At 43.5% G+C, this 16867-nt stretch overlaps 2 protein-coding genes across 3 annotated transcripts in view; one reads left to right on the top strand and one right to left on the bottom strand.

Moving 5' to 3' along the window:
- Positions 1-1723, top strand: part of Jak1 (Janus kinase 1) — a 123703-nt gene extending 121980 nt beyond the window's left edge. The window contains exon 25 of the mRNA XM_031377947.1: positions 491-1723. Within this exon, the coding sequence (XP_031233807.1) occupies positions 491-586 (96 nt within the window). The 3' untranslated portion in view covers positions 587-1723. The remainder of the gene's footprint in view (positions 1-490) is intronic.
- The window catches only part of Raver2 (ribonucleoprotein, PTB binding 2), an 81419-nt gene continuing 66060 nt past the window's right edge, over positions 1509-16867 (bottom strand). Inside the window, exons 10-12 of one of the 2 annotated variants that reach the window (XM_031377948.1) lie at positions 15892-16000; positions 14408-14544; positions 1509-3771 (exon numbers count right to left, since the gene is read on the bottom strand). In XM_031377948.1, the coding sequence (XP_031233808.1) occupies positions 3625-3771; positions 14408-14544; positions 15892-16000 (393 nt within the window). In that variant the 3' untranslated portion in view covers positions 1509-3624. The remainder of the gene's footprint in view (positions 3772-14407; positions 14545-15891; positions 16001-16867) is intronic. The other variant, XM_031377949.1, reaches the window with a different exon arrangement.

Genomic DNA, 16867 nt, shown 5'->3' with positions numbered 1-16867 from the left:
GCCCCTCTTACTGGGTCACAATAGTGACCTGGGTTTTGTTGAAAGTCAGTTAACCTGTGATTTAAACGAATGCTAATACCATTTATGAACTATTGTTTTCTGTATTGTAAGTTATTCAAATACTTGGTTCTTTCGTCCTATTAAGGAAAGACAATTTCCAATTTATTCTTGATAATTGTGTGTATTTGAATGTGTGGATGCTTATGGATGCCAGAGACTGATGTATGTGTCTCCTTGGTTGTCCCAGTTTTGTTTACGGAGGCAGGTTCTCCCTGAGGTTAGCCCCCCAATTCTGCTAGTCTGCCAGTTGGCCTTACAGCTGCCACCCATGCCTGGCCTTTTAAAATGTGTGTCATGGCTCTGAACTTCAGTTATACTTGTGGGGCAAGTACCTCATCCACCAAGCCAACTTTCTAGCCTCGTAGTATTTTTTTTAGAATCTCACAAATCTGACATTATTCATACCGTTCTTGCTTTTTATTTATCATAGGTTTATCAGCTTATGAGAAAATGCTGGGAATTCCAACCATCTAATCGGACAACCTTTCAGAACCTTATTGAAGGATTTGAAGCACTTTTAAAATAAGAAGCATGAACAACATTTAAATTCCCATTTATCAAGTCCTTCTCTCCTAAGCCATTTAAAAACGTTTTTTTAAGTGAAAAAGTTTGTATTCTGCCTCTAAAGTTGCTCAGCAAATACTCGAGCTACATATACATGCATATGTCACACTGTCACTCAATGTGTGAAACTTTCTCTTTAAAGGTGTAACATCTTAAATTTAGTGATGAATAGTGACAACCAAAATACTAGAATGTGCCTAAGCACTCCTTTTGGAACACCTGAATGATCAGCAGCATAGCAGAGGACGTCTGGCGCTGAGCTGCTGGCACACTGAGCTCAGATAATAACTCGTGGACTCGGCTGACACTCTCCCTCGCCCTGAAATCTTAATGTCTATTCAGTGATAGTACAAGCAAGTAGATACCACTTAGTATACTATTGTTTCTATTTAAAAAAAAAAGTCTATTCCTGCTACCTAGTAGGACTGCAGTTTTAAGCTGTTTGTGCAGTGGCACAGCTGCTGTTCTCTTGGCTAAGCACCCACTGTGGGACAAACTTGTGCTGCAGGAGGGAGCCTGGCATATACACTCTGCATGTGACTTCTTGAGAACTAGACCTGCGCCTATGTTTTCCTGCACAGCCTGGAGTTTTCCATCAGACAGACGCCTCTGACTTGGATGCTGTCACACCTGCCTTTAAGAATGTCAGTGCTTACTCCTTCCTAACGATCCCCTAGGGCAAGCTGCCGATGGTATTGAAATCAGGAGACATCACCCTATACTGCAAACCTACAAAAAAGAAGACCCAGCTTGGCCCACCGGACTGAGGTTCAGAATTCACTAGGTAGTTCTTGGTTGACTTGGAGGTAGCTAGGTAATCAACAACGTTCAGTTTATGATTCAATGTGAACCACAACGTTATTCATGACCAAGAGTCTGGCAAATTTATTAATGCTGTTTAATACTTGTTTGATATTTTTTTCACCTTTTGAGCCCTACCCCCAGAGAATTCAGGATCAGTTTAGTAGCAACAGTACAGTTGCCATTTAAGTTGGTTTAGTTGCTGTACATCATCATAGCCCCTGTTTACGTCAAACCTGTGGCCCTCTCTTTATGCACTTTGTTTACTCTTTATACAATAAACGTACTAAAAATTTCACATGCATATGCCTTTTAATATTAAGCTTGCATCTTGAAAAGCATTTCAAACCATTAGCTGACACAGAAAAATAAGTGTAGACTGTGGGGGGTTGGTTGTAATGACCTTGTACTAACATCACTTGATTTGTGCATCTGTCTAGTAATAACGGGCACAGGCTGGCATGGTGGCAGACCCACACGGAATGCGAAGTGTCTCTAAGTTCTCTCCACTACTTCCTCCTCACTCTGCAGCTCCCAGAGAGCAGTCACTAGCCTCCTAGTGTTCTGTCTGCAGAGGCTGAACGCTGCAGCCAGAGGCAGGGAGGTGCAGCGTAAGGAGATACCTCTAGTCAGCTGTTGGGGCCTCATTCTGGTCAGTCACTTATAGGAAGCATGTGTAGGATCATCTTAGTTTAATTTTTTTAGCTGTCATTTTTCAATGAAAGCTGATATATTCAATAAATTAGGCCAGGTAAAATTCATTATAAAGCATGTAGCATACGTACCAGTTTATAATTAATGCTGGAGAGCTGTATCAGTCAAAAATGATAAGTCCTCCAAATAAGGTATTTTAATGATCTGATCTTATAAAATAGGATCACTGGGATCTCATACTTCATCAGTCCCTTAACAATGAACAAATAGAAATTTCTAGATGGAAAAAGGTTGCTCACTTAATACCAAGATCTTCAGCAAACGATGAGGTCAAAAGTCAGATTAATAAAGACAAACGTTCTTTCAGAAGTGAATTGGATTAAACGGCCACTACTTTTCAGCTTAACAACTACCAAAGAATGAGTAATAAACCAGAGTGAGGTAGAGCCTGTTAGCTCAGAACTGCCCCACGCTGTCCACAGCATCCCTCAGGAATGGCTATATGCACTGCTCTGCCGGGGCTCGGCCTTGTCTAGGGATGAGGCCTTCATTCACTGCTGTATGCTATGAAATGGCAGAGAAATCTTGGCTCCTTGCCGTGTACCTGTCTCCTGTGAGATAAAAGGAATAGGAAGACAGGCTAGCAAATCTTACAAAAGACAAGAGAGGAAATGTCTGGCTTTTGCAGGCTCTGCAGTTCTCTCGAGGCTACTTAGTTCCCATGGTGACACAAAAGTAACTACAGAATATGTGAATGAGCAAGCCTCACTGTGTTTCACACATCATCTTGGGGACAGTGAAACTGCAGTTTCATGTTGTAAGTCCTCCCCTACCTCCAGACATTTAGAAATGTTCTCACTGATTCACAGGCTAGGTGGTGGACTACATGTGGCCCTAGTGTGTATTCGCTAACCCTTGTATTATATACAATAGTTACTTTTCCTGAAATACTTTGTTTTCCACAAAAGGTATATATGGTAAATGATACTTCAGAAGTGAAGTATCTGAAGTCACATCACTTTCACTCTGCCACTGGGTTGGTACTGAGTGGCTTGGTGGAGCTAATGGAGTCTGCATGATGAGCGTCTAACGTCACCCCTGGGTGGCGCTGCCACCCTTGCAGTTTGAGGAAAGACTACAGCTGAAACTGTTCTTAGGGGGGAGTAAGGTAAATGCACATTGGCTTATAAGAAATTCATTCTAAGGCTAAGGAAACTAAAGTTTCCCATGTATTGCTTCAGACTTTAGATATGATGTCAAAAATTGTTCCCAGGCCCAAAACAAGGACTATTGGAATGCTGATTCTCCAGGGGAGTCGTTCTCACATGGATTAAGACACATCTAATGCTAGTGGAAAATGCCCTCAACCAATGATGTTTCTTATTGCTAGTTGGGTATTTGGCTGATCGGCCTGCTGCACGACAGCCCCTTCTGGGAAGTCAGACACCCGTATTGAAAGGATATGGCTAGTGTGAATGAAGTTAAGGCAGCGATGAGCAGCAGGCGCTGCAGTGGACCGCAGCAGGTGGGCAGGAGACATGGAGCTTAGTACACACGCTTCTTTTTCAAGTAGGTTTCTGTGTAGCTCACTCCCGTGTCCTGAGGGTGCTGGCCAGCGAGTTCTACCGGGCCTCCTTCTGGGGCAGAGATGAGATAGGAGGAGCTTCGCTTCTCATTCCTCAAGGAGGACACCTGTGAGAAATCAGGAAAGATGTCTGTGAGAAGAGCATGCTATCCTGAGTTGGTGTGAGTACAGAACCACAGAATACCAAAACGGTGAGGACATATAAAACCTTTATCACAGGAATTAGACTTTCAAATCTCTATAGAAGTCTGGTATGGTTTAGCTGAAGAGCAGCAGCCCTGTGCTCCATCCCAGGAAATTGCTCCTGTTCACACCTGAGTCAGTCAGAAGAGCAATACCAAACACCTGTTTCTGATGGAGGAGGCAGGCTAACAAGTATGGAATCATGTTAGGTCTGCCTAGCAACCGGGTACAAGAACTTCCGAGTGGTGCTTGGGGAAAATGATAGCACTATCAAAAGTCATGGGAATCTCAAGACTTCGGGGCCCCAAATAGTCAGGTTTCCAGGCTCCCTTCCTGAGAGTCTGGTCGGGACAGGCCACGTTAGTCGGTACAATGAGATCATACAGCATAGGCTGTGACCTTTCCCTATAGATAAATGTGAGGTACTTGCTGAGGCCGTTATACAGCCCAGATGTACAAAGTGAGGACAGGGTTCTCACACACCGCGTCTTTGAGTCCACAACTGTCACTTTTAAAACCTTAAAAAGGCTGCGTCATGGATGGCATTGATCAGATTGGTTTTAGTGACTTAATTTCTCATTTGTTTCTGCTTGTGCAGTTACATGGTTTACACAAGCCAGTGTTCAGGGTTTCCTGATGGTTGTAACTTTGTTCCCACTCTGGCTTCCCCGACTTCCCCTATGGTGCCAGGCCAGAGGACCAAATGCAGCTATGGACTTATCATTATATCTGATCGGAAATGACATCCCTGCCCAATGGGACCCCAGACTACAGTGGGTAGTGACCAAGAGCACAGGAGGAACCTATCACAGTGCACAGGGTCCCCAATGGAGGAGCTAGAGAAAGGACCCAAGGAGCTGAAGGGGTTTGCAGCCCCATAAGAGGAACAACAATATGAACTAACCAATACCCCCAGAGCTCCCAGGGACTAAACCACCAACCAAAGAGTACACATGGTAGGACTCATGTCTACAGCTGCATATGTAGCAGAGGATGGCCTTGTCGGTCAACAGTGGGAGGAGAAGCCTTTGATCCTGTGAAGGCTCTATGCCCCAGTGCAGGGTCAGGAAACAGGAGTAGTTGGGTAGGGAAAGGGGAGGGGAGGGGATAGGAGGTTTTCTGAGGAGAAACCAAGAAAGGGGAGAACATTTGAAATGTAAATAAAATATCTAATTAAAAAAAAGTTTAAAAAAAAAAAGGCTGCATCATAGGGCCAGCCCTTGTTCTTCCATCATCCTATCAAGAGACGTGAGAGCCCATGGGTTGCCCAGTGGCACAGACACTGGTTGCATTGGGTTTTATTCTGAGCAGGGTGGGGGGTGAAGCCAGAAGGACAGACCACTGAAAACCTAAACTAACTAACTCCCTCCCTCCCTCCCTCCCTCCCTCCCTCAGCTGGTACTCAGTCCTACAACCTTGGTCTAAGGCAGTGGTCCTCAGCCTAGGTCAGATATCATGCATATCAGGTATTTATATTATAGTTCATATCAGTAGCAAAATCATAGTTAGGAAATAGCAACAAAATTCTATGGTTGCGGGTCATCAGAACACGAGGAACTGTATTAAAGAAGGGTGAGAACCACTGCCCTAAGGGATTATTCACAAAGCTGAACAACTGATCAGCGTTTGCTTGGAAATCGTGGAGGTGGGGGCAGGGAGGAACACAAATGACACTAGTCTGGCCTTAGGTTGACACTTGACAAAGTATGCAGCTTTTCTCTGGCTGACTTCCACTGCTGAGCCCAGCAGCTCCCATCACCTTCATTTAAAAGATACTGGTTGCTCCACCTTAGCCACTAAACCAGCTAACCAGCAGACCACTCTATAAATGAGATTTTCCCAAACATGAGGGGTATCTTAGGGGTTTGCTTCTTTGGACACACACCATGACCAAGGCAACTCTTATAAAGGACAACATTTAGTTGGGGTTGATTTAATAGGTTCAGAGGTTCAGTCCATTATCATCCACGTGGTAGTATAGCAGCGTCCAAGCAGAGAAGGGACTGCTGGAGCTGGGAGTTCTACATCTTCATCCAGGGTAGACAGGAGAAGACTGTCTCCCATGTGGCTAGGAAGGTCTCAATACCCACTCCCACAGTGACATACTTCCTCCAACAAGGCCACACCTCCTAGTAGTGCAACTCCCTGGGCCAAGCATATCCACACCACCACAAAGCAGCAAGATGCAAGCACCTCTCAGAGTGGGCAGAACTCCCTCTACCTCCCTCTCTCCATGCTACGTGGTAATCCATGTGCTTCATCCGTTTCTTAAAGCAAGAGCCTGAACTGTTCCCTTCTAGATCATCTTTACTCTCCCAAACCAGGTAGACACTGGATGTCTTTATTCAAATCGTTCTATATCACCCAGAGCCAAACAGCAGAGATTGAAGAGGCAAAAGCCAACTGAGATCGAAGAGACAAGCATGAATGTCAGAGTTGCACAGGAGAACATTAGTAAGAATGGGAAATGAAAAATGCCATTGTGGCTCATACAGCAGTGGGAGAAGGAAAATTCTGATACGGAGCATCAAATATGGCTAGCTTTGTAAGGATTGGTGAATGGGGAATAATGGTAGTTGAGGTTTATGAGAAAAACAAACTCGTAACTAAAAATGAGTAAGAAAAAAAAAAGAGCCACAAAGGGAAAAAAGCATATAAAGCAACTTCCTCTTGTCTTTGGCGGCATGCAGGCTTCTATTGCTTTACACCATTCACCTTGAGGTCTTGGGCCCTAGGCTTTATCTAGAACAAAATGTGTATTTGGCCCTTCCAAAACTCGTATCTGAGGGCTTTCCTCAAATATTTGAGAGGAGTCAGTGGGCAAAGACATGGGACAACAAGAGTCCTGACCTGGCTCTACCTCCAGGGGCCACACAGTCCTCTGACCTCCACAGCAGGCCCTTCCATCCCAGGACAGCAGGGGATTAAGAATGCAACCTGCTAAGAATGCAGAGTGTGGTGGCAGATACCTGCAGTTCCATCACTGTAAGGATCCCAGCTTTTAGGAGGCAGAGGCAGGGGGAATGTCTGAATTTATGGCCAGCCGGGGTACATGGTAAAATCATGTCTCAACAAAACAAAACAATTTAAAAATTGTGGGCTGGAAAGAGAGCTCCATGGGTAAGACACTTGCTGCTCTTGCAGAGGACCAGGTTCAGGTCCCAGCAACCACACTAGTGAGCTCATCATCTTCTCTATGTCCAGTTCCAAGGGATCTGACACCCTCTTCTGGGCTCCACAGTCACCTGCAGCCATGCAGTATGTACACAAGCAGTCTCTGTGTCCATCACTGTCTCTGTCTCCCTCCCTTCCTACCCCCCCCCCACAACATACACACACACACACACACACACACACACACACACACACACACATACACACAAGTATAACCTGTTTGATTTGGTAAAATTTGCACTGGGATGTGTACATTCCCTCTCAAGTTGCTCTACAACACTCTACTAGGCCTCACCTAAGAGCCATCGCCCCACCAGGATGGACACTTTCCAGAAAACCTTCATCTTCAGCAAGGCTCTCCTCAGGATGAGGTAAAACTGCCTATCATGTTCTGATCTTTGGAACCACAATGTAAGACTGAGACCTCCTGAGAACTGTAGTTATGAAGTCAAACACTTCCACTCCCTTCCAACCTCCCATGGAGGAGCCCAGCATCTGCACTCTGAGCTAGTCAACTACCTCACCAAGTAGGTGAGAAATCCAGAGAGTTAACAATGACTGCTGGACTCCTGACCCTCATTCCTTGGGGATCTCAACCACCCACATAATTTGTGACAATATTCTCCCCAACATCCAGGCTAGTGGTATAACCAATCAACAATGGACATTATCCTGGACCAGCCAGGCAAACTAAATCTCCTCCCAGCTCCCCAAAACCTATTCTACCCATGTTCCTACCCATCTCAGCCAGTGACAATTCCATTTTTCCAGGTCCTAAACCTTGGGCCATTCAAGGTCCCCTCCTGCCCTCAGCAGACTGGTTTCTCAACCCCTCCCCGTCCCACTCCAGGTCATCCAAGGTCCTCTCAACAACATTTCTCTCTGCCCTGCACCTGCTTCCTCACTGGCCTTGCTATGTTCTTCAGTCACAGCTTAGAATAAAATCCTTAATACACACAAGGGCCTAACAAGTCCTAACCTGTCTGTCCTGTCCCCACCCACAGAGACTTCCTCTTTTCCACCTCGCTCCAGCTTCTCCTACTGGGCACTTTCGCCTCTCTTTGTTCCTTTCATATGGTAAGCAAGTTTGCCTCATGCATCTCTGCATTGGCTCTTCCTACTTGTGGGACTGTATGACAAAGACAGACTCATATTTGCCCCAAGACTCAAATGAAAATCACTCAGGAAGTCTCAAGCTGTTTAAGTTATACACCTTAAGTTCAATTAATGATACAAATGAATGTCCTGTGTCACACCACATGACATGCTCTTGCACCATTTGCCCACTAGGTGGCAGCATTAGGCTAAGGAGAGACCCAGACATTGCTTTTTAGTTGATTTTTGGGTTTGTGGCCCATCCCAACTCATCACACATTCTGTAGCTGATTCCCTGGGTTGGGCGGCCAGCTTCCCAGTAGGAAAGATCCCTGTAACTAGGGAAACACAAGACTACAGCTTGGCAGTGCAAGGGACTCCTGAAGGTGAGCCAGGCAGTTGCCCCAAGCCAAGTATAGAAAGAAAAACCCAAGTCACTGCTTAATGGTCACAGAAAACTGTGAAGGAATTCCTAAATTATCCTTCATATTGCTGAAACTAATGATTGCATCATGCTGAAAAGGCTTTTTTCCTACTTTAATAAAAGGGAACAGGAAGGAATATTCTATTGTTTTGTCAGATTGTAGTTAGAGGTTATACTCAGGTACTAAATAACTATTTAATAAGCCGGCTAATAGGCTCCTGTGACAAGGACCTATAACTGATGCAGACAGACCTGCTTATCTTTACCTCAGAATCTGAAATCACAAACTGTATGTATCTATCCAAATCAAGAAGATTTTTCAGCTAATAATGCGATTAGACTTCAAAATGACTTCACTTGTTTCTGGCTTCATTTTTCACAGTCCACTTCCAATATTTAGGACATGTAGTTTTGGGAAAAACCAGCTGCATCTCAGTGGTTAGTACAGTAACTCTACCTAGGGAAATGGGGAGGGAGCCTACTTAAAACTGGCTTCTAAGTAGCTCGAGATTGGAAAACACCGGTTTAACGTGGTTACTGGTACACACTTTGAAACTTCAGGAACACCAAGTAAATATGCTTCCTCTATTTAGTATAGTTAAGGTTTGTTTCTAAAATATCCCAGTCTGGGGGCTGTCAACAGTTAAAAATGTGCATACTGCTCTTACAGAGAATAGAAGTTCAGTTCCTAGCCCCCACACGGGTCAGCTCCAAATCCAGGAGATCTGGCACCCCCTTCCCGCCTTAGCAGGCACCTGCTCACATGCATGGGCCCTGACACAAACACACATGCATAACATTAAAAATTAAACCCTTAACATATCTAGAGTCCAGTGTTTGTTTCTATGCACAGAGCTCTAAGACTCTGGGTCTGATTCCAGAGTATCCCCTCACTCTGTGCCAGCACTAGCCAGTGACGCTCGTTTGCTCTGCACTCCCAGAGCATCAATCTGACTTTCCTACAGATTTACTTACTCTGAACATTGCACATAAACAGAGTCATGCACATGGCCTCTTTGGCTTACTTCATTTAGCATGCTTCTGTGGTTCATCCACTGAACAATATTCTGCTGTTCATTTGCTTGCTAACTGGACAACTAGGCCTTTCTCTTTTGGCTGTTACAGATAATTTACCAAAAACATTAGTGTATAAACTGATATGGAGATACGTTCAAATTCTCTTGAGCATGTATCTACAAGTAAAACTCTTAATCATATAGTAACCTAAGATATTTGAGGCATGCTAATTTTTACTGGTAATTCACCATGCCTTTGCCCATATAGCTGTGGCTCTTTTTCCTTCCAGTTTCTCAGTGTGGGTCATCTCATAGGACCTACATTCCATGCTTGTCACTCTTGTCCCTGTTGACATCTGCTGCTGTCCCCTAATTTTTTACTACGTTGACAGCCTGCTTGGTGTGACCCAGCTTCCACAATGCCCAAGGTCTTTCTTTACATGTGATTTACTTTAATTGTTTATACCTTTGTCTCCTAATTCCAACACCCAAGAGACCTTATGAGCATTTTGTATTACCTGCTTCCCCTGAGCACTTAGTCAGTGTTCTATTGCTGACATCACGACCCTGGGAACTCTTATAAAGGGAAACATTTAATTGGGGTTATAAGTATCAGAGGTTTAGTTCCATAGCACCATGGTAGGAAGCATGGTAGAGATGATGTTGAAGAGTAGCCGAGAGAGAGATCTACATCTGGTTTGGCAGGCAGGAGGAAGAGACACATGGGGCCTGTCTTCAACAACTGAAAACCCAAAGCCACACCACTTCCTCCAACAAGGCCACACCTATTCCAAAAGACCACACCTCCTAATCACTGTCAAGTACTGCCACTTGATAATGACCAAGCATTCAAATCTATGAGCCTATCTGGGTCATTTCTATTCAAATCACCACAATGGGCTATATTTCTTGATTTGTCAGATTTTTTTTTTTGTCCATTGATTTTTTTTGTTGTTGTTGAAAATTAAAGACCATTTGAATAAAATGATGTGCTGACTGGAAATGAATCTACAAAGCCCTCTCATCCGTTATTGTTCAGTAGCTTTTTTGAACTTATGAAGTCAGTTCTCCTTGCTGTGTGAACTGTTGTTACTTGTTAATAGCTACCCTGTAGATTGCAATACACACTCATGTAAAAGGGAAAAAATGGAAAAACCATCTAATCACCTGGGAGTGATGGCACATGCCTTTAATCCCAGCACTTGGGAGGCAGAGGCAGGCGGATTTCTGAGTTCGAGGCCATCCTGGTCTACAGAGTGAGTTCCAGGACAGTCAGGGCTACACAGAGAGACCCTGTCTCGAAAAAACAAACAAAACAAAAACAAAAACAAAAAACAAAAAAAACCAAAAAACAAAAAACAAAAAAACCTTCTAATCATATTTCACTCGCTCCATGCTAGCCCTGGCATTAGGGGTGTAAAATATCTATCTACAAGCATTGCAAAGCCAATGGTGCTGCTGTACTGGTTTCGTATTAACTCAAAGGGGGAAAACAGCCGCCTTCTGCACATTTTACCAGTCAGTCCTAACAGTGGCTCTCACTACTGGAGAGGCTGGAGAGTCGATACGAAGATGCACAAGATAAAGAGGCTGCTGGGCACCATACAGGGAAGGTATTCAACCCCAGGTGACAGTGGTGCCAAGGCTGAAGTCTCTTGTGACAATCCGCACTGTTGTTACCCGGTTCCTTTCTAGATCATCTCTCTGTAAATACGACTCCTGTACATGATCATGAGGTCCTGGCCTACAAAAGGGGACTCTGCTCGTGAGATTTGTAAGTATTTTTGAAGAAAAATTTGATCGCTAGTTTTTCAAATATTTTATACTCCATTAACTTTATCTCCTTCACTGATGGGTACTTCTAGCTGCTTGGTCTCTTCCTGGGGCTCTGAAGAGCCTGCTCACTGGTTTCCAATCTCTCCTCTGCCTGCTGCTTTATTAGTGGTGAATCTTTTCTTCCTGCTTTCCCAGTCCTGTTCTGTGCACGTCTAATGTAATCTTTAATATCACAAAACAACTGCCAGGTGGTGGCACACGCTTTTCCCAGCACTTAGGAGGCAGAGCCAGGCAGATCTGAGTTTGAAACCAGCCTGGGCTACACAGAGAAATCCTGTCTTGAAAAAACAACCAAAAGAAAGGAAAAAAGGGGAAAAAAAAATCAAACAACTCCTGTCAGTTCTAGAATTATTCAGTTCTTTTAAAGTGTGTATCTCGGAGATCCCCTATGTGTCTATGATGTCTTTATGTTGTTTGCCGTTTATGTTTTAATATCATTGTTTACTGATACCAACACCTGGGCACGGCTATCTCCCTGTGTAATGTTTTATGTCTACATGTATTCGGCCTACATGTATGTCTCTGTGCCACATGTGTGCCTGGAGCTCATGGAGCCCAGAAAAGGGCGTTGGAACCCAGGCACTGGAGTTAAGAGATGGTTATGTGAGCTGCCATGTGGGTCCTGAGAATCAAACCCAGGTCGTCTGGAAGAACAGCCAGTGCTCTTTTAACTGCTGAGGCATTGCTTCAGCCCCAACTTCAGTTAATTTTTAACTACTGGATACTGAGAATGAGAAATGGAAAAAGGACGGATTCCATTATCTTCCTCTGACGAGGTTAGTTTGATCTCGAGCAGTGGTTCCCCACCTTCCCAATGCTGCAACCCTTTAATGCAGTTCCTCAAGTTGTGGTGATCCCAACCATGAATTTTTTTTGTGTGTGTGGCTAATTCATAAGTGTGATTTTGCTAGTTATGAATTGTAGATATAAACATCTATGTTTTCTGATGGTCTTAGGGGACCCCTGTGAACGGGTTGTTTGACCTCCAAAGGGGTTGTGACCCACAGGTTGAGAAAGTTCAAACCCCAGGTCTCTGCACCACACTGGGCTTCCCTGGCTGTCAGGCTGGGGTTCTGGCAATGTCCTCTCTCACAGCAGCGGTTCTGTGCTCCGCCGGCCCAGTGTTTCATGATGACTCCAGGGCTCCTACCCATGTGGTTCCTCTGCACCAGCACCATTCCCTTTACAACTTCACAGTCCTTAGGTGTACTCCATGACTCCCCAGGCCATCGGGACTACAGATTTTGCACAGAGTCAAGCAAAGAGCCTCAGAAACGTGACTGTCACCCAGGGGAACTCCCCTTGTCAGGACCTGACACCCTTCAGTTTTTACTGAAGCATTCCCCAATGCTTTCAAACAGCAGCTGCTTTTCTCAAATGCACTCCAGATGTTATCAGGGATTTCTGCAAATAACTTCGTGATCATTAGAAACACCAAAGAGAAATCATGCCGTCTACTGACACAATCATCTGTCCCAATCCCTATGCACAAGAACCTAAACAGAGTTTCCAGGAGCTACTACTGCAGCAAGATGGACCCTGCAGTCTGAGAAATCACTGACAAACCGTAGAGATGGGAAGGGTTAGTTACGCCATCGGCTCTTCCATCCGCACCATGAAGGGACAGTGTAAAACTCAGCATGGTCGAAAGATGGAACGTTCACATTGTCTAACATATGCAAGATCCTAAGGACAATCCCAGCGCTATTTAAAGTAAAAACGTTTGAGAACCGAGTTGGGATATAGCTCAAGAGTAGCATGCTTGCCTGACCTGCGCAGAGCTTCTAGCTCAGTCCCTCAGTGATGGTGGTGATGATGATAAGTGCCTACACTGTGTGCTGCTTAGCTTTTATTGTCAACTTGACACAACCTCAGTTACCTAGGAAGAAGAAACCTCAACTGAGCTGATGAGATCACAGTGGCCTGTGGCCAAGTCTGTAAGACTGCCTTGACTAAAATGATTAATGTGGAAGGACCCAGTATGCAGTGGATGGAGTACTACTCAGATAGATAGATAGATAGATAGATAGATAGATAGATAGATAGATAGATAGATAGAGATAGATAGATGTGTGTGTGTCTCACACACACACACACACACACATGTTTAAGATAGTGCAAGCAAATTACGGCTTTACTAGTAAATACAACTTGGATATTTGAAGTGATATAAAATAATGTATAAAGACATGACATAATCTTCATAATCCATTGTGAAAATAATGTTCACAAGGTACAGTCCTAATCAGTTCTGTTTTTTCTTTCTTCATAGTGAACAAAGTTTACTTTTCAAAGCAGGAGAAACATAATTTATTTTTAAGAGTTTAGTGAAATGTGTATTTTAAGCCTCAAAGAAAGTTCCTTTTTGCACCACACTTTTTATTTTGAGTATGACTTTTGAAGTTTGTCTCCTCCGCAGCTGCAGGCTCTTAGATCGTGGTAAATACGCCGGCACTTGCAGGGCCTGTACAGAGATGACTGCCCACCTGTGCTTCACGGGTTCTGAGGTAGACCCTTGCATCTCTGGACTTTGAACAATTGCCACTTCCTTTGCAATGTGTTCTAGTTTGCATCTGCCACTGTGATAAACACCATGACCAAAAGCAACTTGGGAAAGCAAGGGTCTTTCTGCCTCAGATTTCCACATCAGAATCCATGGTTGAAGGAGGTCAGGACAGGCAGAAACCATGGAGTAATGCTGCTCACTCTCTGGCTTGCTCATCTATACATGTCTGTCTGTGTATCTGTCTGTCTTCCTATCTATATACATACCTACCTACCTAGGTAGGATAGATGTCATTTGAGGACCACTAGTAAAACCGTTAAGAGGTAAATATTTGGTGTTAAAAAAATATTAAAACAATTTCTTGAACCTATTCCCAAATTTCAAATGATGAGAGAGATCATTCTGTGTGTTCTCACACTTAAAGCTATCACGATCTAATGTGATCGGTGGCCTCAGTGTAGAGCTGGGCCAATTTCTCCCCATACTCTCCTGACCTGTGCATCATTTACCTGGGCATAATCCTCAAAAGATGGAGAATAGGCAATGCACTTCTCCAGTGCATGCTGGGACTCACTTCCCTGAGAGATCGCATCCAGAATGTTGCTCGCAATTCCAGTCTTCGGTGGCGTACCTTTGCCTGCAGTGGCTAAAGGTGAAAGCAAGACCATTTGGTGATTTGTTAAATTACAAACAGGACAAAACACATTATCTCTGCCCGTTTCAAATACGTTGCCAACATGTACTTGTATTTATTTTCTCCGGGAGGAATATATGTATCATTTCATTCATTCATGGAAGCCTGCCATATAGGTAGAATAATTATGATAGAAACCTCTAAAATTTATAACAATATAGACACTCTATCCTTTTCTGTACTGAGAACTGAAACCAGAGCCTCAAGAATGCTGGTTAGGCATTCTACCACTCAACTGTATACCCGACCCGCACATTCTCTACAGGCATGCTTCTCAGCCTCCTAAGGCTGCGGCCCTTCAAGACAGGTCATGCCATTGCTACTTCATAACTGTAATTTTGCTACTGTTATGAAATGTAGTATAACTATCTGATGAGATCCCCAAACAGGTCACAACCCATAGACTGAGAACCACTGTTCTACATGAAGGCATATAAAATGCAAATTAAACAGCCTTTTTGAGGCAATAGTTGTCAATGTCAATTTTTGGGTGAGATCAGTATGATCCAGTTATACCAGAACACTTAACTTTTTCTTAGCTTTAGAAAGATTAGTATACTCCAGGGGATACTTTGTAAAACGCCAAACAGCCTAAAAATTAGACTCATCTTTTACATTTACAACTTCCCCAGGTTTACATTACATATTTACACAAAGGCATGCGAGTTCAGAGCTTTAATAACAGCAGCACTCGTGTGATGCTCATCTTTACTTTTTCTATTTAGAACTCAGCTTTAGAGACTACTTCATAAAGGAGTGATGTAGACAACTTCTCCTCTTGTGTCATCACAGGGCTCCATCCTGTGTATCCAGCCTCTCCCCTCCTGGGCCGCACTAATGAGTTCTTCAGTTTTTCATTACTGTTTCTGAGTAAGTTGACTCATGCTAACTGAAGACCTAGCAGACCCCACTTCTGCTGACTGGCAGTCATATCCAGGGTCTCTGGATGAGTTTGCTAGCTTCACCGAGGCGCTTTAATCTCCAGTTTAGAATGATTCTACCCACACTGTAAATGACTACAGTGCTTCAAACAATTTGCTGTCTTCATTATTTTCAATTGTGACTTAATTATAACTGGAAAAATTACTTTGCCCTTAATAAAAATATTGCAAATGTTTTTCAAGTCTTTTATTTTCTTTTTTTTTCAAATAATGAACTTATTATTAAGTAATAAAGACCCTAATTTAAGGCTTAGTTCTGTCACTAGGCCTCAGCCTTCAACTACGTTAGGATGAAAGCAGAAGTCATTACAGAGCATGTCCCGGGGAATCTCACGGCTGGCCGGCAGCCTTCACTTACATAGGCACACACTGGGCAACACACTTGCCAAATTCAAATACGGATTTTTACTGAGCCGGATTTCTTTTGGTGGTTCTCCCAAGAGTGAAGTCTGATTCTTAGAGGCAGCCTATTCACCAAAAACAAAAGATGGGGTGCTCCGTGAGCAGGTGAGAGAAAGGAATGAGGGGGGTCAGGGCACATCACATGCACACGTAGAAATGTCACGATGGAATCTTTCATTTCATACAATCAGTACATATTTACTTAAAATATTTACTACAATTAAAAATGCAAAAAGCTTTATTTTTTAATGTATCTTGTACGGTGTGCTCATCTGTGGGCTCTGCTGGGTGTGGCGGTACATGCCTTTAATCCTAGCTCTCAGGAGACAGAGTTTTGAGACCAGCCTGGTCAACATTGCAAGCTCCAAGACAACCAGGGCTAGATAGAGAGCCTGTCTCAACCACCCCAATAAAAAAATAAATGGTGTACTCTAACCACAGAATCCTACAAGTGAAGAACTCAAAGCATCTTGTATTGTCTCACTTGATCTTAAGAAAATTCATCTTTCCTAGAAAAAAAAAAAAACTAATTCCACAACTTAGCTCTAGAAAGACAGTTTTATCAATTACTATAAAATTTAAATTTCCTGTCATGTGGCCAAATCCAAATGACACAAGTGACATTTATTATTCGTCTCTAGTCCTGAAAGTAATGCCAAGGAAAGAGAGCTCATGCGCTGACTCTCACATGACACTGTTAGACAGGACACTGGAAACACGGGCTCTATCCTTTCTTCATCTACCTAGGAGCAGCCTCTACCACATCAACAGAAAGGGATGGGATGGACGTCAGAGCCTTCATATTCTCCTGAAAGACTTCTTACTCTTTACTCTCTGTCCAAAGACTCTTAAACCACAGTCCTGGTTATTATAGGTAAGATAAAGCTAAGTAGTTTAGTTTCCTTTTCAATCTGATTAAATTTTTTTAAAAA

Source organism: Mastomys coucha, unplaced genomic scaffold (assembly GCF_008632895.1).
Source record: "Mastomys coucha isolate ucsf_1 unplaced genomic scaffold, UCSF_Mcou_1 pScaffold18, whole genome shotgun sequence".
Lineage (NCBI taxonomy): Eukaryota > Metazoa > Chordata > Mammalia > Rodentia > Muridae > Mastomys > Mastomys coucha.
The sequence above is the reverse complement of the archived record's forward strand: the minus strand, read 5'-3'. Positions and strand labels throughout refer to the sequence as shown.